At 43.6% G+C, this 24,184-nt stretch overlaps 1 protein-coding gene across 1 annotated transcript in view; it reads left to right on the forward strand.

Moving 5' to 3' along the window:
* LOC311100987 (dystonin-like) overlaps positions 1–24,184 on the forward strand; it is a gene marked incomplete at its 3' end in the record, with an annotated part of 186,503 nt that overhangs the window by 38,206 nt on the left and 124,113 nt on the right. Inside the window, exons 3-4 of the mRNA XM_084141993.1 lie at positions 7,271–7,332; positions 20,999–21,088. Of these exons, the coding sequence (XP_083998119.1) occupies positions 7,271–7,332; positions 20,999–21,088 (152 nt within the window). The remainder of the gene's footprint in view (positions 1–7,270; positions 7,333–20,998; positions 21,089–24,184) is intronic.

Raw genomic sequence — 24,184 nt, forward strand, 5'->3', positions numbered from 1 at the left:
TCCTGTTGAAAAACAAATGATAGTCCCACTAAGCCCAAACCAGATGGGATGGCGTATCGCTGTAGAATGAATTCTAAATAAATCACAGACAGTGTCACCAGCAAAGCACCCCCACACCATAACACCTCCTCCTCCATGCTTTATGGTGGGAACTACACATGTGGAAATCATCCGATCACCCACACTGCGTCTCACAAAGACACGGCGGTTGGAACCAAAAATCTCTCATTTGGACTCCAGACCAAAGGACACATTTCCACCGGTTTAATGTCCATTGCTCGTGTTTCTTGGCCCAAGCAGGTCACTTCTTCTTATTGGTGTCCTTTAGTAGTGATTTCTTTGCAGCAATTGACCATGAAGGCCTGATTCACACAGTCCCCTCTGAACAGCTGATGTTGAGATGTGTCTGTTACTTGAACTTTGTGAAGCATTTATTTGGGCTGCAATTTTTGAGGCTGGTAACTCTAATGAACTTATCCTCTGCAGCAGAGTTAACTCTGGGTCTTCCATTCCTGTGGCGGTCCTCATGAGAGCCAGTTTCAACATAGCACTTGATGTTTTTTGCGACTGCACTTGAAGAAACTTGTTCTTGAAAATGTTCCGTATTGACTGACCTTCATGTCTTAAAGTAATGATGGACTGTCGTTTCTCTTTGCTTATTTGAGCTGTTCCTGCCATAATATGGACTTGGTCTTTTACCAACTAGGGCTATCTTCTGTATACCCCCCCTACCTTGTCACAACAAAACTGATTGGCTCAAATGCATTAAGAAGGAAAGAAATTCCACAAATTAACTTTTAAGAAGGCACACCTGTTAATTGAAATGCATTCCAGGTGACTACCTCATGAAGCTGGTTGAGAGAATGCCAAGAGTGTTATTTCATAGTTTTGATGTCTTCACTATTATTCTACAATGTAGAAAATATTAGAAATAAAGAAAAACCCTGGAAAGAGTAGGTGTGTCCAAACTTTTGACTGGTACTGTATGTAGTTGATTTTATTGAAACACGTAGACTGTATCTGTCTGTATATGGAAACATAAGGTTAAACAATTCGACAAATCGATTGGTCGAAAGAACAGGACGACTCTCGGTCGACCAAGATTTTTTGTTTGTTGGGGACAGCCCTAATTCTCACATAGGTTCTGGGTTCTGTCCGCTAACATGTGGAGCAATTCCCAGTCCCAGTCTCCCAGCCCAGTAGTGAATCCTCTGCAGCTTTACACACATAATATTTATAAATGAACCACATGGAAAAGTAATCTGAGACCCACTGACAGTGACAGCACCATTGACACACCTCTGGATTAGGGAAAGGCCTATATGACCAATCATCCATCAGTATTCTGCCTCAAAACTGACCAATGTATGACCTCATGCCATTGTTTTGTATGGTAATTTTGGCGTCATATTTTATGCAGCCCTAAGGAAAGGGTGTGGTTGTCTTGATTTCAGTTGGTGTTGTAGTTTTTGCCCAACGAGCGCAAGTGAGTGTGCTCTATGTGTTTGATGAAACAGTGATTGACGTTGTTGTGGGCGGTGCACTGTAGGATGTGCTATTTTTGTGGAAATGCAGACAAATATTTTGGATTTAGAATTCATTAAAATATGCTTGCCTTGGAAATTCAAGGACATCAGCCTCACAAATGTGTCACATCTGACATAGAAAATACTGTCTCATCTTTTTATAACTGTCTTTTTAGCATGGGTTCACTCCTCTGGGATGTACCACTGGTTGCAGAGAAAATTTGATTTGTCAAGGATCTGACAAAAAATATTGTGATTGTCTAGTTAATTTACCGGCCTCAGTGTGAGACGGAAAATAGTTAATACCCCATGTTGTTCTCTTCAGTACAGAGATAATGTTAGGGCAACAAGACAAATTGCCATTTTGGCAGTGTGATTGTTTTGATGAATGGAGTTTTTGTCCAGATTTTGTCATTCTGCTGACAGAAATAGTCTGGGCAGCTGTACTAGAGGGGGAACATGTTTCATTTGAACATGTTTGTAGTTTGAGAAATGTAGTCTGTTGGTTGTTGGACATTATTTAGTCTTATTGCACAAGATAAATCAACTTGTTGATTACGTTACATTATTAATTAACTGCTCTCTTCCTTAGTAGATGTAATCTAATTAATCCATCAGATAAATACCCATAAGACATTTAAAGCTGCAATATGTAACTTTTTGGCGGACCTTACCAAATTCACATAGAAATGTGAGTGTCACACCCTGGCTCTGGGGACTCTATATTTTGAGCCAGGGTGTGTAGTTTCTATGTGTTTGTGTTTCTATGTCGTGTTCTAGTATTGTATTTCTATGTTGGCCAGTGTGGTTCTCAATCAGAGGCAACGAGTGTCAGCTGTGGCTGGTTGTCTCTGATTGGGAACCATATTTAAACAGTCTGTTTTCCATTCGTGTTTGTGGGATCTTGTTCCGTTTTGGTTTGTTCCGTTTGGGTTGTGTTTACCGTAGGACGTCACGTTTTCGTTTTGTTGTTTTTGTATTATCACTAAAGATAATAAATATGTTTGCAACTAACGCTGCGCATTGGTCTACTCTCTACGACGATCGTGACAGAAGATCCCACCATACCAGGACCAAGCAGCGTGTCCAGGAGCAGGCAGCCTGGACGTGGGAGCAAATATTGGACGGGCAGGGGTCCTGGACCTGGGAGGAAATCCAGGCCGGGATGGATCGCCGTCCATGGAGTGAGACGGTAGAGGCGCGACGGAGAGAGGAGCAACGGCGTCAACAGTGTCGTCGTCGGACGGACGAGAGGCAACCCCAAAAATTTTTTAGTGGGGGGCATACGGCATGGGCGACGGGGCAGCAGGAGGCAGCTACAGGGCGTAGTAGGAGGTTAGGTGAGGAGGCCACCAGGTTAAGGGGGCTATTGGTGCAGAGGGAGCAGGAGTTAGTGGTGCAGAGGGTAGAGTTACTGGAGGCGATAAGGGAGAAGGTGAGAATAGAGGCACGGCGAGAGGAACTAGGTAGGCAGCTGAGGGAGCGGAGGGTTATGACGAAACCCAGTCCCGCTCCTCACACCAAGCAAGTGGTGTGCGTCACCAGTCCGGTCCGGCCCGTTCCTGCTCCCCGCACTAAGTTAATGGTGCGCGTCGCCAGTTCGGCCCGACCTGTTCCTGCCCCTCGCACCAAGCCTAGGGTGCGCGTCGCCAGCCCGGCCCGGCCTGTTCCTGCCACTCGCACCAAAGCTACGGTGCGCGTCGCCAGCCCGGCCCGGCCTGTTCCTGCTCCCCGCACCAAGCCTACGGTGTGCGTCGCCAGCCCGGCCCGGCCTGTTCCTGCCCCTCGCACCAAGCCTACGGTGCGCGTCGCCAGCCCAGCCCGGCCTGTTCCTGCTCCCCGCACCAAGCCTACGGTGCGCGTCGCCAGCCCGGCCCGGCCTGTTCCTGCTCCCCGCACCAAGTCTACGGTGTGCGTCGCCAGCCCGGCCCGGCCTGTTCCTGCACCCCGCACCAAGCCTACGGTGTGCGTCGCCAGCCCGGCCCGGCCTGTTCCTGCCCCTCGCACCAAGCCTACGGTGCGCGTCGCCAGCCCAGCCCGGCCTGTTCCTGCTCCCCGCACCAAGCCTACGGTGTGCGTCGCCAGCCCGGCCCGGCCTGTTCCTGCCACTCGCACCAAGCCTACGGTGCGCGTCGCCAGCCCGGCCCGGCCTGTTCCTGCCACTCGCACCAAACCTACGGTGCGCGTCGCCAGCCCGGCCCGGCCTGTTCCTGCCACTCGCACCAAACCTACGGTGCGCGTCGCCAGCCCGGCCCGGCCTGTTCCTGCCACTCGCACCAAACCTACGGTGCGCGTCGCCAGCCCGGCCCGGCCTGTTCCTGCCACTCGCACCAAACCTACGGTGCGCGGCGCCAGCCCGGCCCGGCCTGTTCCTGCCACTCGCACCAAGCCTACGGTGCGCGTCGCCAGCCCGGCCCGGCCTGTTCCTGCTACTCGCACCAAGCCAGGGGTGCGAGTCGTCAGCCTGGTAAGGCCCGTTCCTGCTCCACGCACCAAGCCAGGGGTGCGTATCGTCAGCCCGGTCCGGGCCGTTGCTGCTCCACGCACCAAGCCAGGGGTGCACGTCGTCAGTCCGGCACAACCCGTGCCTGGGTCACCGGTGCCTGATCAGGTACCGGTCAGCTGCTCCACAACGGAGCTTAAGCAATCCGCTCCTTCGATGTCCAGTCCAGCTCCAGCCAGCGGGACCGGACCAGGGGCGTTACGGGGGGATTATTGGAGGGTGGTGGGCAAGCCCGGAGCCGGAACCGCCTCCGAGGAGGAATGCCCACCCAGCCCTCCCCTGTTTGGGTTTTGTTGAGGCGCGGTCGCAGTCCGCGCCTTTGGGGGGGGTACTGTCACACCCTGGCTCTGGGGAACCTATATTTTGAGCCAGGGTGTGTAGTTTCTATGTGTTTGTGTTTCTATGTCGTGTTCTAGTATTGTATTTCTATGTTGGCCAGTGTGGTTCTCAATCAGAGGCAACGAGTGTCAGCTGTGGCTGGTTGTCTCTGATTGGGAACCATATTTAAACAGTCTGTTTTCCATTCGTGTTTGTGGGATCTTGTTCCGTTTTGGTTTGTTGCCGTGTCGGTTGTGTTATACCGAGGACGTCACGTTTTCGTTTTGTTGTTTTTGTATTATCACTAAAGATAATAAATATGTTTGCAACTAACGCTGCGCATTGGTCTACTCTCTACGACGATTGTGACATGTGAGTTATAGATCTGTCATTCTCATTGAAAGAAAGTCTAAGAAGTGGTAGATCTGTTCTATGTGCACTATTTCTATGCTTCCCATTCTTATGTTTTGTATTGCATATTTTACTTTTGGTTTTGTACACCAGCTTCCAACAGTTGAAAATACAATTTGTTTAGTTATGGAAAATATATTTCACACTTGTTTAGATGGTACAATGATTCTCTACACAATGACTGCTTTTTTTGTCAGATAAACGGAAATTAGGCAAACTATTAGAATTTTAGCAACCAGGAAATGACGGAGCGATTTCTGCATATTGAATCTTTAATTGTTATGTCTATTCCTATGTTCTACTGCAAAAGTATTCTCCAAACTGATGCCTTCCCTTTTCAGGTTAAAGTGTCATCCTAAAAAATCTGTTTCTAATCTGACAAATACCTTTGCTCCTTTTCTTAAGGAGCCTTATTAGCAGGGGGGATATAACTTTTAAAAACGTATTATAAATTTTTTATCCAGTCGGATAAACACTCCAAACCACTCTGAGGCGTCCACATGTTCCTAAAGCACACCGTTGCCTCATTTTGTATCACATTCCAATGATAAAACTGGGGGGGGGGGACAAAAATGCAATTTCAGAATGTGTGTGTGTGTGTGTGTGTGTGGGGGGGGGGGGACATGTCCCCCCTGTCCCCGGTGAAAGTTGCGCCCCTGCTTATTAGTTCCTCAATAGCATTGTGCTGTGGCCTTAAGTAAACTTTAACCATGTAAAAAACCATTGAGTTGCGGTGGAAAACCTGACAGAACTTGTTCAGGATGGCTTGACGAGAACTGTAGTAGCGGCAGGCTGCCTTAGAGGCAGTGAAGTAGGCAGACAGGAGGAGTCTGTTTCTGCTCCTTCAGTAACGCTGGTAGCTCACACACATTCCATGCCTCTGCCGGGACCATGATGCACTCTCTCCGGAGTCCACGGGAGCTAACAATGGCTAGGGAGATGTGGCACCTGCTGGGGAGTGAGGGGGAGCTCAGCGCTCACCTGGTGACGTTGATGTGCTGCATGGGTCAGTATCATATGTCTTCCTGCTTCGCTTTCCTCCAATCCTCATCCGGGATGAGAATTTCAATTGCTGACTGAGCGTTGAAGCTTGCCCTAGTTTCCCGTTTAGAGGGGGACTTTAAAACCTCCCAAAGCTAAATCCTGTTGTGTTAAAATGCTGCGTTGTAAAAGGACTAGCTTCTCTGTGATATTTGCATGTTGGTTACAAAGCCCAAGAAGATGCAGATTGCATGGGGTTGTTGTTGTTGTTGTGGTTGTTTTCAAAGCTGAGCCAGAGGCTTTGATTAATGTGAAATTTATAATGTCATGTTTTTAATGTCATGCTTTTAATGTGATTTTCTGGGCTTGTGATTGGTGTCAAATAATGCCTATGAGGGCTTGTATCAGATGGACCTTTAGGCAGAGAGATTTTTTAAAAAAAAGACATCTGGCCTGAATCCTGAATCCCACTCTGCAGCCTTCTCTCTCAGTCTTCCTGTGTGAGACAGGTAATAAGTATGGAGGGTCTCTCCCCCAAGCTGTGTGTCTCAGGACCAGTAGCCTACCGTCCATGTGCAGTGTTGCAGTGCAGTAATGGATTTTGTTAGGCTAATAATGATACAGAAATATAAAATAGGGATTTTGTCTGTGTTGTTAGATTCTCCAAGCAAATGTTTTTGTCTGTGTAGCATACCTGGTGATAGTTTTTGCCTTGACAGCTCACAATTGAGCCTTTATGTTTCCATTTTCTATCCCAGAGAGACTGATGTCTGTTAGAGGCTGCATGTGGAAGCGGCCAGCCTGGATGTCATGGATACAGGAAAAACAAAATAATGTGGTCGACAGTGTACAATACTGAATCATGAGTAATGGAAGCTAGGCCTCATGCATAGAAGTTACTTCTTTTCAACTACCCTTCCAAAAATATCAATCTCTCTGGAGACTAGTATATTCACTGGAAATGAACCCACATGTGTAAGTAAGCGTATTAGGATAGTCGTATTTTATCTAATAATGTTTTTAGTTTTTTTTCATGTGCTATGTTTTGTGTGGACCCCAGGAAGAATAGATGCTGCTTCTTAAACAGCCAATGGGGATCCGAATAAAAATCATAATTAAATCATATGTATACAGTAGTTGGATATTGATAAAAGGAATGAAGGGCTCATTAAAGAACTGTAGAGTTATGTAGTAAATCACACATACCATGTCACAATTCTGCTTGTCATGTAAATTACCATTCCCTGTGTGTGTGTGTGTGTGTGTGTGTGTGTGTGTGTATGTGCTGTGTGTGTGTGTGATATGGTGTGTGTGTGTGTGTGTATGTGCTGTGTGCTGTGTGTGTGTGTGTGTGTGTGTGTGTGTGTGTGGTAATGACTGGAATGGTATTGAATACATCAAACACATGGTTAGCTCCGTTCCAGCCATTATTATGAGCCGTTCTCCCCTCTGCATCCTCCTGTGATGCTTACTGTATGTACTGTATGTAAAGTACCTTCCTAAATGTATTTTGTGTGTGTCTTTTCCTCAGATGAAAGAGACAGAGTGCAGAAAAAGACTTTTACAAAATGGATAAACCAACATCTCCTGAAGGTAAGAATTGTATGCCCACAGAGCCTCTTTTAGAAACACATTCTTAGAAAAATGTGGTCCTCTGTAGCTCAGCTGGTAGAGCACGGCGCTTGTAACGCCAAGGTAGTGGGTTCGATCCCCGGGACCACCCATACACAAAAAAATGTATGCACGCATGACTGTAAGTCGCTTTGGATAAAAGCGTCTGCTAAATGGCATATTATATTATTATTATTATTATTAAAATAAGTGCTATCTAGAACCTAAAAGGGTTCTTCAGCTGTCCCCATAGGATAACCCTTTTTGGTTCTAGGTAAAACACTTTTTGGTTCCATGTAGAACCCTCTGTGGAAAGGGTACTACATGGTTCCAAGTAGAACCGTTTTGGGTTCCATGTAGAACCCTTTTGAAAGAGGGTTCTACATGATCCCAAAAGGGTTCTACTACCTGGAACCAAAAAGTGTTTTACCTGGAAGCAAAAAGGGTTCTCCAATGGGGACAGCCGAAGAACCCTTTTGGAACCATTTTTTCTAATAGTGTACCATTAATTCTATTAATCTTTCCTTTTATTGGATTGGGGAGACTTTATTTGGCCTTCCATTTCAATGATCTACTAAGAGACTTACTGTAATATGAGAGAGAAAGTTAGGCCTTTGTTTTAATATTGTGGCCTGCACTAGTCTTAAAGGAAAAATCCACTCAAAAACGATATGTTGGTAGTTTGTTTCATTAGTCCACTGTTAATACAGACCCAAAATGTTTTGCATGTCAGCAGTCAAGTTTTCAAGATATAGGATTTTCAAGAAGAAAAGTGTCATTTGCCAAATTATCATGATGATGTAGCAAGTGACACTTTGCTTCTTGAAAGTCCAATACCAACATATCGTTTTTGAGTGGATTCTTCCTTTAATCCAATTCATCATAGTTACAGTGGTAGCTGGGTTCAGTCTAGGCATGTAGATGAATCTGTTTTGCTTTTCCCATGGCAGTAGGACTCTTGTTGTGTATGAGTCTGGTCTCATAGGTAGAGGATTTCTCACATGCCTCACTGCCTAATTACCGTATTGTACCTCCACCTCTCTGTCATCACCTTTCAGCCATTCTGTGTTGAAATGGTTACTGTTTATACAACATACAGATAAAAGAGTGATGGTATGATGGTAATGATAATGGAAAGACAGGCTGTTTCATGTTTTAGCCCTGTCAGTTTCCATGACGATTAAATATACTGTGTAATTACCTGATAAGGGGAATAATCCATTAAATACGTTTGTTTATCCTCAGCCACTTAGTGCCACTACTGATGACAGATCTTTAGCAGAGGTGCCAATGGGAGATGGTTTTTGCTAGCTTGCCAGTGTCAGTCCTGGCTACATGTCTTCTTCCACCCATCCCATGGTGCAGTGTACATGTACCGAGTCGTTTTTGTTTACTCAGAAGGAATGTGGAATTAGGGAACACCTAGTCAGAGAGGCAGAGCAACAACTGTCTGCATGCTCTGTCTCACTGTCTTCACAAATTATTAATTTCGATATTGTGAGGCAGTATATGAGCAAGCATGAAATATTTCAAGGCAATTCGTTATTATGCATGCAAATCCGTGTCTGTTTATTGTGTAACGTGCTTAGGGAGCAAGTTATAATCCCGTTTTTTGTCACATATTCAAGTGATTTAGCCTGCTTGATTTGGTGTTGTAAACCCACTAAGCTAACACATGGCACAGCTGTGACATTTTTATGATGCTAGGGCATTGGTGCTGGATAGTTTGAGTAATGTTGTAACAGTGGCATTAATTACAAGGCTCTGTTTATACCACAGATGGAGGAGGAATATCAAGGCTATATGAGTTCAATTATGTCATATTTTCATAATTTTTCCCAATCACCTCAGATATTAAAGGTAAAATGCAGCCGTTTTTATCTCAATATCAAATAATTTCTGGGTAACAATTAAGTACCTTACTGTGATTGTTTTCATTTAAATGGTCAACAAGAAACAAAAATAGATTCTTAGTAAAGAGCAATTTCTCAAGCAAGACTGTCTGGGAGTGGTCTGAGTTGGGAGGAGAAAACAGTTATTGGCAGAGAGGTGTGGAACTCTCTTTCTTATTGGTCTATTAACTAATGTACTGCCTGGTGATGTCACTAGGAAGGCCAAAACTCCATCCCATCAAAACAGGCTGAAATTTCAGTTGGTCTTTTCAAACAGCTCTTATACTAAAAGGCCATTATCATAATTTTCAAATTTTCACAGTATTATTCCAACCTTATAGTGTGGAAATATACACTGAACTAGGGCTGACCCCATTTAGTCGACTGGTCGAATGTTTGGTTGATAGACTGTTGGTCGCAAAAAAATGGTGCACAAGACACCTGTCTCAGTGGACTAATCCATTGTGGAGAACACGGGGATGGCACAGTCCATCACTCTAAGACATGTGATACTGAAATTGTATATTATTATATTCTGAAAAAATAATGGTGCAACACTAATAAATCTAATATTATTTTATAACAAATGCACTTCCTCCCGCGTTGGATACGGTTGCTGTCCGCGGTTCTGAAACATACAAACATCTTCAGTGCGCTGTAGAATTGATGAAACCCCAACTTAATTAGGTCTATAATCAATAGCCTAACTGTTAAATGTGCCTGCCTTTATAAATCATCCATTTATACAGTATCTACAGAAATAAGACAGATCTTGCTTCTGTTGCCTGTTTGAGTGTTTGTTTAATTAATAGCCTACTGATTCTGTGAGCTCCAAGCCTCATGCAACTGCAAAATGTCGGATAAACCAATTTCACAGATTCTGCTGTTATTAATCTTTGCTATTCAGACTGGTATTACTTATAATTTATTTAATGTTGTTTACACTGTTCCTAACAGGCAGAAAAATTATATTGTAATCTAACAGCACCTGTTTGTCACATAATATGCACGCAGCTCTCGCTCCTATACCCTCCCTTTTCTTGATATCCTTATTTGTATTATTACAATTATTATGATCATCATTATAATAATAAATAATGTCGTTATCATTAGTAGGCTTTGTATAGCAGCCTTGTATAACCACCATCGAGCTGTAGGCCTAAGAGCGCATCCTGTTTAGTCTTATTACCGTAACTTACTTAGGCCTATATTTCAATATACAGTGCATTCAGAAAGTATTCAGACCCCCTTGACTTTTTCCACATTTTGTTACAGCCTTACTCTAAAATGTATGAAATTGTTTTTTCTCCTCATCAATCTACACACAATACCTCGTAATGACAAAGCGAAAAACAATTTTTTGGGACATTTTTGCTAATTTATAAAAAATACAAAACTGAAATATAACATTTACATACACTACCGGTCAAACGTTTTAGAACACCTACTCATTCAAGGGTTTTTCTTTATTTTTACTATTTTCTACATTGTAGAATACAAGACATCAAAACTATGAAATAACACATATGGAATCGTGTAGTAACCAAAAAAGTGTTAAACAAATCAAATATATTTTATATTTGAGATTCTTCAAATAGCCACCCTTTGCCTTGATGACAGCTTTGCAACTGTTTTTAGTCTGCTGTAATAAAGTCTTTATGTATTCATTTTCGTTAGAACAGACTTATTTATTTAGTGTTGATTACACTGTTCCAAATGATCAGAAAAAAATATAATATTGTAATCTAATGGCAACTGTTTGGCACACATAATACTCACACAAATCTCCAGTAGTTTCCACAACTAAGTAAAATGTCTTCCACAGATCTGACTTCCCCTTTCCCTCCTGAGCAACCAGTAAACATTTGTCCGTTTTAAGTTTATTTTTCACGTCTTCCGCATCCATTTGTCTGTCATGTGTTAATGTGTTCTGAGTTTGATGTAACCAATTTATATGATAGGGTATAGGTCAGGCCCTATTGGTCACATGCATGCAATGCTTACATGTTTCACGTAAAGAGAGCAAGGGTTGAGGGAATAGGGAATGTTTTTCCTAAACAAATGAGGGATTTCGGTAACAGGCACTCGCTGTCATTTTTTTTAAGACAGTGTGACCATCGGGCTCTTTCTTGAGTAATTTGTGTGTCTTCGTTATTTAATCAAATGGTGTGCTTAAAGCATCAGACAAGCTCAGTTCACATGTAGTTGATTTTATTCAAATACATAGGGTGTGTCTGTCTATATTTGGAAAAATAAGGTTAAATATTTCGACCAATCGATTGGTCGAAAGAACAGGACGACTCTCGGTCGATCAATATTTTTTTTCGGCGGGGACAGCCCTAAACTGAACAAAAATATAAACGCAACATGCAACAATTTCTAATATTTTACTGAGTTACAGTTCATACAAGGAAATCAGTCAATTTAAATAAATTCATTAGGCCCTAATCTATGGATTTCACATGACTGGGAATCAGTGGCGGTCGGTGCCGTTTAAGATGAGGGAGGCTGATCATTTTTCTTAAGAGCATGACCTTATTTCTATTACAGCATATTGGATGACTGTCATTCATATTCCATCCACCCAGCTCAATTTAACATCGATGGGTTTAGGCTACTACATGATACTTGAATTATCCCTGTACCCATCATGAGGTTGCTACAACCTAGCCTATGAATGAAAGTTTACAACGTAGGTGCACAGGTCGAGAGAATTTTTAGTAATCAAGGTGACAGTGGCACATTCAAATGTGAATTTCTATTGGACAGATTCAGGTATGTTTTTCCCCGTTTCGTTCCGTTTGCTTCTGTTGAAGTTTTTCAACAGAATTGGCGGAATGAGTACACCCCTGATCACACACAAACATTTGTCTGTAACCATGGGAAAAAACCTTTCCAATCCAAACCTTCATATCATGACCGCTAACTACTACACACAGCCTACATCGATGTCACGTCATAGTCAACATAGCTACTAGAACTAACGCGTTAGTAAACCCGCTACAATCATGCAGTACAGTGTACAGTCAGAAAGCAGTTTAGCAGTTACATCGGTGGGCCCCAGTGTCAATAAATTAATAAAACCAAAAGCTTACCTTGACTTGGAAGAGTTCCAGTGTTGGATAGCCATAGCCAGCTAGCTAAAATAGCATCCATCTGCTTGAGCCGGGTATTTGAGTAGGCTAGCAAATACAAAAATAACCAAATATCTTTCTCTCTCTCTCTCTCTCTCTCTCTCTCTCTCTCTCTCTCTCTCTCTCTCTCTCTCTCTCTCTCTCTCTCTCTCTCTCTCTCTCTCTCTCTCTCTCTCTCTCTCTCTCTCTCTCTCTCTCTCTCTCTCTCTCTCCTTAATTTAGGAAAACATACATTTGTTCTAAACTGTTCAACAATTGTCTTTCTCTGAGACAACTACTCACCACACTTTATGCACTTTAGTGCTAGCTAGCTGTAGCTTATGCTTTCAGTACTAGATTAATAATCTGATCCTTTGATTGGGTGGACAATGTCAGTTCATGCTGCAAGAGCTCTGATAGGTTGGAGGATGTCCTCCAGAAGTTGTCATAATTACAGAAGCTAGCTGTCCTCCGGCTACACCATGGTGCTACCATACAGAGTGCTGCTGGGGATACTGTAGACCTTCATTGCAAAACAGTGCGTTTTAATAAATTATTTGGTGACGGGAATATATTTAGTATAGTTTTATCTAAAAAGGATAACTTTTTTAATGTTTCACTATTTTTATTTTTTATTAAATTCCTCTGAGGACCCTCCACTGCTGGGAATACAGATATGCATATGTTGGTCACAGTTAGCTTAAAAAAAGGTAGGGGCGTGGATCAGAAAACCAGTCATTATCTGGTGTGACCACCATTTGCTTCATGCAGCGCGACACATCTTCTTCGCATAGAGTTGATCAGGCTGTTGATTGTGACCTGTGGAATGTTGTCCCACTCCTCTTCAGTGGCTGTGTGAAGTTGCTGGATATTGGCAGGAACTGGAACATGCTGTCATACACGTTGATCCAGAGTATCCCAGAAATGCTCAATCAAATCAAACCAAATCAAATTGTGTTGGTCACATACACATAATTAGCAGATGTTATTGTGGGTGTAGAGACATGCTAGCTAGCTCCAACAGTGCAGTAGTATCTAACAATTCACGAATCTAAAAGTAAAATAATGGAATTAAGAAATATATAAATATTAGGACGAGCAATGTCGGAGTGGCATTGAATAAAATACAGTAGAATAGAATACAGTAAATACATATGAGATTAGTAAAGTGGTACGTAAACATTATTAAAGTGACTAGTGTTCCATTATTAAAGTGGCCTGTGATTCCATGTCTATGTATATAGGGCAGCAGCCTCTAAGGTGCAGGGTTGAGTAACCGGGTGGTAGCCGGCTAGTGATGGCTATTTAACAGTCTGATGGCCTTGAGATAGAAGCTGTTTTTCAGTCTCTCGGTCCCAGCTTTGATGCACCTGTACTGATCTCGCCTTCTGGATGATAGCGGGGTGAACAGGCTGTGGCATGGGTGGTTGATGACCTTGATTATATTTTTTTCCTGTGACATCCTGTGTAGCTGTCCTGGACGGCAGGCAGTGTGCCCCCGGACCACCCTCTGGAGAGCCGGTGGTTGCGGGCGGTGCAGTTTGCCGTACCAGGCGGTGATACAGCCCGACAGGATGCTCTCAATGATGCATCTGTAAAAGTTTGTGAGGGTCTTAGGGGACAAGCCACATTTTTTCAGCCTCCTGAGGTTAAAGAGGCGCTGCTGCACCTTCTTCACCACACTGTCTGTGTGGGTGGACCATTTCAGATTGTCAGTGATGTGTACGCCGAGGAACTTGAAGCTTTCCACCTTCTCCACTGCGGTCCCGTCGATGAGGATAGGGGTGTGCTCCCTCTGCTGTTTCCTGAAGTCCACGATCAGCTCCTTCATTTTGTTGACATTGAGGAAGAGTTTATTTTCCTGGCACCACTCTGCCACGGCCCTCAGCACCTCCCTGTAGGTTGTCTTGTCATTGTTGGTAATCAGGCCTACTACTGTTGTATCGTCTGCAAACTTGTTGATTGAGTTGAAGGCGTGCCTGGCCACGCAGTCATGGGTGAACAGGGAGTACAGGAGGGGGCTGAGCATGCACCCCTGTGTTGAGGATCAGCGAAGTGGAGGTGTTGTTTCCTACCTTCACCACCTAGGGGTGGCCCGTCATGAAGTCCAGGACCCAGTTGCACAGGGCGGGGTTCAGACCCATTGCCCTAAGCTTAATGATGAGCTTGGAGGGTACTATGGTGTTGAAGGCTGAGTTATAGTCAATGAACAGCATTATTATGTAGGTATTCCTCTTGTCCAGATGGGATAGGGCAGTGTGCAGTGCGATAGCGATTGCATAGTCTGTGGATCTATTTGGGCGGTAAGCAAATTGAAGTGGGTCTAGGGTGTCAGGTAAGGTAGAGGTGATATGATCCTTAACTAGCCTCTCATAGCACTTCATGATGACAGAAGTGAGTGCTAGGGAGCCATAGTCATTTAGTTCAGTCACCTTTGCTTTCTTGGGTACAGGAAAAATGGTGGACATCTTGAAGCAAGTAGGGACAGCAGACTGGGATAGGGGGAGATTGAATATGTCCGTAAACAGTCCAGCCAGTTGGTCTGCGTATGCTCTGAGGACGCGGTCAGGGATGCCGTCTGGGCCGGCAGCCTTGTGAGGGTTAACACGCTTAAATGTCTTACTCACGTTGGCCACGGAGAATGCGAGCCCACAGTCCTTGGGAGCGGGCTGCATCGGTGGCACTGTGTTATCCTCAAAGCGGGCGAAGAAGGTGTTTAGCTTGTCCGGGAGCAAGACGTCGGTGTCCGCGACGTGGCTGGTTTTCCCTTTGTAATCTGTGATTGTCTGTAGACCCTGCCACATACGTCTCATGTCTGAGCCTTTGAATTGCGACTCCACTTTGTCTCTGTACTGACATTTTGCCTGTTTGATTGCCTTGCGGAGGGAATAACTACACTGTTTGTATTCTGCCATATTCCCAGTCACCTTGCCATGGTTAAATGCGGTGGTTCGCACTTTCAGTTTTGCACGAATGCTGCCATCTATCCACGGTTTCTGGTTTGGGTAGGTTTTAATAGTCACAGTGGGAAGAACATCCCCTATACACTTCCTGATGAACTCAGTCACAGTGTCTGTGTATACGTCAATGTTATTCTCAGAGGCTACCCGAAACATATCCCAGTCCGCGTGATCAAAACGATCTTGAAGCATGGATTCCGATTGGTCAGACCAGTGTTGAATAGACCTTAGCACGGGTACTTCCTGTTTGAGTTTCTGCCTATAGGAAGGGAGGAGCAAAATAGAGTCGCGATCTGATTTGCCGAAGGGAGGGCGGGGGAGGGCCTTATAGGCATCTCCAAAGGGGGAGTAGCAGTGGTCTAGTGTTTTCCCAGAGCGAGTACTACAGTCAATGTGTTGATAGAACTTCGGTAGCGTTGGTGACATGTCTGTTGAGACATGTTCAGCTTCCAGGAATTGTGTACAGATCCTTGCGACATTATCATGTTGAAACATGAGGTGATGGTGGCGGATGAATGGCACGACAATGGGCATCAGGATCTCATCACAGTATCTCTGTGCATTCAAATTGCCATCGATAAAATGCAATTGTGTTCGTTGTCCGTAGCTTATGCCTGCCCATACCATAACCCCACCACCACCTTGGGGCACTCTGTTCACAACGTTGACATCAGCAAACCACTCACCCACACAATGCCATCTGCCATCTGCCATCTACCCGGTACAGATAAAAACGGAATTCATCCGTGAAAAGCACACTTCTCCAGCGTGCCATTGGCTATCGAAGGTGAGCATTTGCCCACTGAAGTCAGTTACGAGGCTGAACTGCAGTCAGGTCAAGACCCTGGTGAGGACGACGAGCACGCAGATGAGCTTCACTGAGACGGTTTCTGACAGTTTGTGCAGACATTTTTCGGTTGTGCAAACCCACAGTTTCATCAGCTGTCTGGGTGGCTGGCCTCAGATGATCCCGCAGGTGAAGAAGCCGGATGTGAATGTCCTGGGCTGGCGTGGTAACACGTAGTCTGCAGTTGTGAGGCCGGTTGGACGTACTGCCAAATTCTCTAAAACGACGTTGGAGGCAGCTTATGGTAGAGAAATGAAAATTATATTATCTGGCAACAGCTCTGGTGGACATTCCTGCAGTCAGTATGCCAATTCCAAGCTTCCTCAAAACTTGAGACATCTGTGGCATTGTGTTGTGTGACAAAACTGCACATTTTATAGTGGCCTTTTATTTTCCCCAGCACAAGGTGCACCTGTGTAATGATCATGCTGTTTAATCAGGTTCTTGATATGCCACACCTGCAGGTGGATGGATTATCTTGATGAAGGAGAAATGCTCACTAACAGGGATGTAAACAAATTTGTGCACACAAGTTTAGAGAAGTAAGCTTTTTTGTGCATATGCAACATTTCTGGGATCTTTTATTTCAGCTCATGAAACTTGGGACCAGCACTTTACATGTTGCGTTTATATTTTTGTTCAGTGTAAATAAAACACTGGAAAATCACGTTTTTGACTGCACTGGGCCTTTAATATCTGAATTTGAGAGTAAACTGTGCCACAGGAAAGAAAATCATTCTCTAGATCATCTGTGCCTGGGTCAACATGCCTTACCCCCAGGGACATTGTCTGCTGGATTTAAACGGTGCTGAGTAACAGTGGGGGGGAAATATTTGGCTGACCCTCTAGTAACAGGGGAGCGGGACTATTTTGGCCCCACAGCTGTGCCTGTTAGCTGGGATTATGTGGTGGAGACAAGAGAAGCCTGCCACCTGGTATAGGTAAACTAGTAACAGGGGAGCGGGACTAATTTGGCCCCACAACTATTTGTGTATTTGTTTATTTGGATCCCCATTAGCTTTTGCAGAAGCATCAGCTACTCTTCTTGGGGTCCACTGAAAACACAAAACATGACAAGTAACAAAACACTGATACACTGATTGTCAGGCTGACGTGTATGCGGTAAACGAAGTCAAGCGCAGGACACCGAGCTACTGGCAGACGTACTTTACTGAACACAGTATAGAAAGTACAAAACCAAAAAACCTCCTAACAGGGAGGAACAATACTCGCACACAACAGCTACTGCCGACCTCACGAAAAACAATCACACATAATAAACTAGGAGAGACAGGGGATTTTAAAGGGAATACAATGCAACATAATTGGAAACAGGTGTAAACAATAAAGACCAAACAAGACAAACACCGAAACATAGATCGGTAGCAGCTAGTACTCCGGGGACGACGAACGCCGAAGCCTGCCCGAGCAAGGAGGAGGAGCAGCCTCGGCTGAATCCGTGACACTGATAGACAAAGACAGTCACACAAATTTAAAATACAACGATATACAAACAATACAACTGTGCCTGTTAGCTGGGGTTATGTGGTGGAGACGAGAGGAGCCTGTCGCCTGGTCACCGGGCAGCCGGGGGATTTCACAGGCCTGGTGGTATTCAGGACAGGAAGAAAGGGAGATGGGCCTACTGGAAAGCCTAGAACTGGTCTGGAGTTGTTGAGTGTGGGGCAGGATGAACCATGGATATGTGCTTCCTCTGTTATTCAGAGGCAGGGCTCTAGTCTCTGAAGGGGAGGGGCCAGGAACCTGATTGGAATTATTCTGATAAAGCCTTTGCTGTTACATCTTTGAGAGAAATGTTAAGACCATATAACCCTGATTCCCAGCCTCTTTGCAGCATGTCAGTCACAGTCAGTGGAGCTTTTTGGATTCTTGTTTAAATTGACATGCTGTGCTGTAAATCATTTTTGGCCAGTCTTCTCCTTTTCATCTAACTATATAACCAACTCAGCACGGTGCTATCACTGTCACTACAAGCCTTTTGTGAAGAAAGACAGATTAGCCCCTGTTAGTCAGGTTTTCTGAAACAGGTTATGCATAACTCAAAAGGTCAGCATGTGTTAAAAGAAGCACATGGAGAGACGTGGCTTTTGTTTGTTTTTGACAGAGTAGAAGTATATCAACGGCTCAGATTGAATTATGGGAAGGGGGAGGGGCAGCTGCTCTGTATGCAGGAATGATAGTAGTATAATGATTTGACCCTAACTTTAATCCAGAGCACATTCAAAGGTTGAATGTCTGTACTTTTTCTGTCAAAGTTTACTTTACCATTGTATGGGTGACTACTCACTCAGCCTGTATTTGTTAAGCTTGTAAAATATGCTAATTATATGGTGATAAATCACAGCCTTTAAAATACGGTCAGGAAATGTCAACATAATGTAATTTAAGGGAGCCTAATTGCAGTTTCAGTCAGGCAATATACTGTAAATGCTTTGAGATTGAAATCAGACCTGGGTCAAATACCGTATTGGTCCGAATATAAGACGGCCTTTTTTCCCCTCGAAATAGGTCCAAAAAAGTCGGGTCGTCTTATATTCGGGGTCTAGTATTCAGAGCGCAGTTTCTCTTCTTCGGCGCTCCCTTTAAATGTCAATACACATTCGCGGGCACAGATGGCGCCAAAAATTCGTTCCGGACGGAGGGAAGAGGCGTCCTTAACAACCAGCCCGTTACCGGTGTTTAAAGATGGAAAGACAGGCTGACCATTTAGAGACAAGTGGCTCAAAAGTGGGCCAGGTCAATAAACAACAGCGGAGGAGCTATGATGCCAATTTCAAAATAATGGTTGTCAATAAGGCAGAGTCATCTAACAACTGCCAAGCTGCCAAGACATTCGGGGTCACTGAGTGTAATGTAAGAAGATGGCGAGCAGAAAAACAACGTCTAAAAGATGCTAACAGTCAGCGAAAATCCTTCCGTGGTCCTCAAAGTGGTCGTTTCATTGAGGTTGACCGGAGGGTTTTTGAATATGTCAGGGAAAAAAGAAGTGAGGGAATGCCCATTACCAGAGCTGTCATCCAGGTTAAGGCCCTGGAAATCGCCAGAGAGCTCAAATGCGTATCTGACTGAGCCCGTGAAAAGTCAGGTGCGAGCAATGAACGGGGATCTTGTGATCATACCAGGGGGAATGACAAGCCAGCTACAGGTGTTGGACGTAGTTGTGAACAAGCCTTTCAAGGATAACCTGCGAAAAAAATACACAGAGTGGCTCCTGTCTGGCAACCACGCACTCACACCGACCGGGAAAATACAGAAGCCGTCAGTCCGTCTACTGTGTGAATGGATCCTGCATGCATGGGATGCTATTCCCTCACAGAGCATCATCGATGGCTTTAAAAAATGTTGCATCTCAAATGCATTGGACGGCAGCGAGGACGACGTGCTTTGGGAGGAGCCGGTGGAAGCGGAGCAGCTGGGGAGCGATGACAGCGAGAGCGAACACAGCGGGGCAGAGGACGTGTGTGAGGGATAGAGAGACATCGGAGGAGAAGTTTGGCGAATTTTTGTTAAGTTTAGTTAAATGTGTGGCCTGTATTTTCTCTGTTATTTAAAAATGTTGCTTTATTATTGCTTGATATTAATTTTGAATCATACTGTACATAGTTTGCCTTTGTGTTTAATTCACTGTGTTTTTAATATTGTTATTTTAAAATAAAATGAAGTTCTTTGTTCGGCAAATCTAGTCTGCAAATCTGTTTTTCTAAATGTTTGTGTTGAAAAACGGGGGGTCGTCTTATAATCAGGGTCGTCTTATATTCGGACCAATACGGTACATTATGTAAAATACTTTCAAATACCTGAAATGCACTTGATTTAGTTTACACGCTACAATGGAACCAATAGAGTAGTCTCAAAAGTGCAAACTCCAAGCTAAATTGACATACTATTTGACACAGGTCTGATTTTAGTATCCCAATAGGTATGCACTCTCATCATGTTTAAGGCTCCTGAACAGCTTCTACACCCAAGCCATAAGACTGCTGAACAGTTAATCAAATGGACTATTTGCATTGACTCTCTTGCACCTGCTCTATGCACACTCATTGGACTCTACCCACATACTCACACATTCTACACTGAAACTCCAACACACACATACACACACGCACACACACACACACTACATACGCTGACACACAAAACACACACACACACATGCATATTGATGCCACATACACCACACACACACACACACATACACACACACACACACACGCACACACACACACACGCACGCACGCACACACACACACACACACACACACACACACACACACACACACACACACACACACACACACACACACACACACACACACACACACACTTTCACACTCTTTCACACTCACATACTCTGCTGCTACTCAGTTTATTATATATCCTGATTGCCTAGTAACCTACCCACATGTACATACTGTATTACCTCAATCACCTCAACTACCTCGTACCCCTGCACATTGACTCGGTACCGGTACTCCTTGTATATGGCCTCGTTATTGATTTTCTATTGTGTTACTGTTTCCTTTTTTATTTTGTGCAAATTTTTCTTATTCTTTTTTACTCTGCATTGTTGGGAAAGGACTCGTAAGTAAGCATTTCACGGTAAAGTCTACACCTGTTGTATTTGGCGCGTGTGACAAATAAAATGTGATTTTATTTGATGGCGCTTGTAATGCTAGGATAGTGGGTTCGATTCCCTGGACCACCCGTACGTAAAATATATGCACGCGTGACTGTAAGTCCCTTTGGATAAAAACATCTGCCAAATGGCATATATTATATTAATATATTAATGTTCCTTTCCTCTGGCCTTAGGTACGAAAGCATGTAAATGACCTGTATGAAGACCTACGAGATGGACATAACCTGATCTCACTGCTGGAGGTCCTGACTGGCCAGTCATTGGTGAGTACTGTGTTGTCATGGTAATGTAGCTCTAGCCTGTTATCATTCCTCATCATGTGTGCATGATGAATCAGAGGGTATGTCTGAAATGGAACCCTATTCCGTAGGGAACTACTTTTTACCAGAGCCCATGCAAAAATACAAGATGGTGCCAACAGACATGACAGCTCTGCTTCTAGCTCCTAAGCAACTTTGCAGTATTTCGTTTTTTTGTCTTACATTATTAGCCCATAACGTTTTTTTTTTTCTCAAATTAAAACAAGCATTTCGCTACACCCGCAATAACATCTGCTAAATATGAGTACACTACCGGTCAAACGTTTTAGAACACCTACTCATTCATGGGTTTTTCTTTATTTTTACTATTGTCTACATTGTAGAATAATAGTGAAGACAACAAAACTATGAAATAACACATATGGAATCATGTAGTAACCAAACAAGTGTTAAACAAATCCAAATATATTTGAGATTCTTCAAATAGCCACCCTTTGCCTTGATGACAGCTTTGCACACTCTTGGCATTCTCTCAACCAGCTTCATGAGGTAGTTCCCACATATGCTGCTTTTCCTTCACTCTGCGGTCCGACTCATCCTAAACCATCTCAATTTGGTTGAGGTCGGGGGATTGTGGAAGCCAGGTCATCTGATGCGGCACTCCATCACTCTCCTTCTTGGTCAAATAGCCCTTACACAGCCTGGAGGTGTGTTGGGTCATTGTCCTGTTGAAAAATATATGATAGTCCCACTAAACCCAAACCAGATGAGATGGCATATCGCTGCAGAATGCTGTTGTAGCCATGCTGGTTAAGTGTGCCTTGAATTCTAAATAAATCAGACAGTGTTACCAGCAGAGCACCCCACACCATAACACCTCCTCCTCCATGCTTTACGGTGGGAACTACACATGTGGAGATCATCCGTTCACCCACACTGCGTCTCACAAAGACACGGCGGTTGGAACCAAAAATCTCCAATTTGGACTCCAGACCAAAGTACACATTTCCACCGGTCTAATGTCCATTGCTCGTGTTTCTTGGCCTAAGCAAGTCTCTTCTTCTCATTGGTGTCATTTCGTAGTGGTTTCTTTGCAGCAATTCCACCATGAAGGCCTGATTCACACAGTCTCCTCTGAACAGTTGATGTTGCGATGTGTCTGTTACTTGAACTCTGTGAAGCATTTATTTGGGCTGCAGTTTCTGAGGCTGGTAACTCTAATGAACTTATCATCTGCAGCAGAGGTAACTCTGGGTCTTCCATTCCTGTGGCTGTCCTCATGAGAGCCAGTTTCATCATATGGTTTTTGCGACTGCACTCGAAGAAACTTTCAAAGTTCTTGAAATGTTCCGTATTGACTGACCTTCATGTCTTAAAGTAATGATGGACTGTCATTCCTTTTTGCTTATTTGAGCTGTTCCTGCCATGATATGGACTTGGTCTTTTACCAAATAGGACTATCTTCTGTATACCCCCCCCCCCCCTACCTTGTCACAACACAACTGTTTGACTCAAACGCATTAAGAAGGAAAGAAATTCCACAAATTAACTTTTAAGAAGGCACACCTGTTAATTGAAATGCATTCCAGGTGACTACCTCATGAAGCTGGTTGAGAGAATGCCAAGAGTGTGCAAAGCTGTCACCAAGGCAAAGGGTGGCTATTTGAAGAATCTCAAATATAAAATAGTACAAATAAAGAAAAACCCTTGAATGAGTAGGTGTTCTAAAACTTTTGAATGGTGGTGTATGTGACCAATAATATTTGATATGATTTGATTTATAGGGAATAGGGTGCCATTTTTCATTGTGCTAGACGGTTTAATTTTGGAAATGTACCTGTGTTCTTGAAAGAAAAGTTAGAACTGAGATTTACATTATAGGCTATGGTTTGCCTTGCTGCTAAACCCCAAGGTAACACAATTAATTCCATTGTGTGATTATGATTTAACGTAAAGGGCGTTTCCATATATTAATCTGTACCCTGGTGCAGTATCACAGTGCCTTCTTGAGAATTCTCCAAAAGTACAATTTGCTTCACACAATACATTTTTGTGAAAGTTCAGGGTCCACTTTACCAGACATATTATATCACTTTGTTGTTTATCAATCGGGTCCTAGATCCTGAACCTCTTGAGCAAGGACCAGAATTTATTTAGTTTTTACATACACTTAAAGTCCACATATACAGTATATCCTACATTTATAGTGTCAATCAGATATGTGAAAACGCCCCAAGACCATGTATGCTTCAAGGCTAGGGGGAAACTAACTGCAATCCCACTTGTCAAAAACTGGTTGAATCAACGTTGCTTCCACGTCATTTCAACCCAAAAATTCAATATGATGATGTTGACTCAACGTGGAAAACTGATTGGATTGGCAAAAAGTCATCAACGTAAGGGAATGTAGTAATTTTTTCACCGAACTTTTAATCTAAATCCAATGACAGGGTAACATTTTTGTTGATTTCATATTAGATTCACGTTAGTTGACAACTCAACCAAATTTAAATCAAAACTAGACGTTGAAGTGACGTCTGTGCCCAGTGGGATGCTAGTTTACAATGTTTGTGATGTCATTGTGTTCCAAACAAAACACTGCTTGATAGAAATGATGGATGGAAAGGAGAGGTAGACAAGGAATCTTGATTAAGGCTGTTTGTTATCACTTCAGTTCGGATCACTCAAAATGTCATCACATTAGAGCAGGCCTTTTCAACCCTGTTCCTGGAGAGCTACCCTTCCAGCTGTAACTAACCTGATTCAGCTTCTCAACCGGCTAATTATTAGAATCTGGTGCGCTAGATTAGCGTTGGCGCTCTCCAGTAACAGGGTTGGAGAAGCCTGCATTAGAATATGAAAATGAATCACAATCATTTCTGACTTTTGACATCACCGTTGTTTGGTGGTGTGCAGCAGGATCTCTGTAACTCATGTGAGGAGAAATTAGGTTCCCTCTAAAATAGGTGAAGCTGATTTTTCTCCTCGAAGTAGATATCTCCTTTCTTTTGTTTACATCCTGTTTCCTCTCTGCCCTCTTCCTCCTCTCTTCCATATTGGATGTTTCTTTCCTGTTCACTTTATGTCCTCCTTTTCATT

This window comes from Coregonus lavaretus (genome assembly GCF_964263955.1).
Source record: "Coregonus lavaretus genome assembly, chromosome: 25".
Lineage (NCBI taxonomy): Eukaryota > Metazoa > Chordata > Actinopteri > Salmoniformes > Salmonidae > Coregonus > Coregonus lavaretus.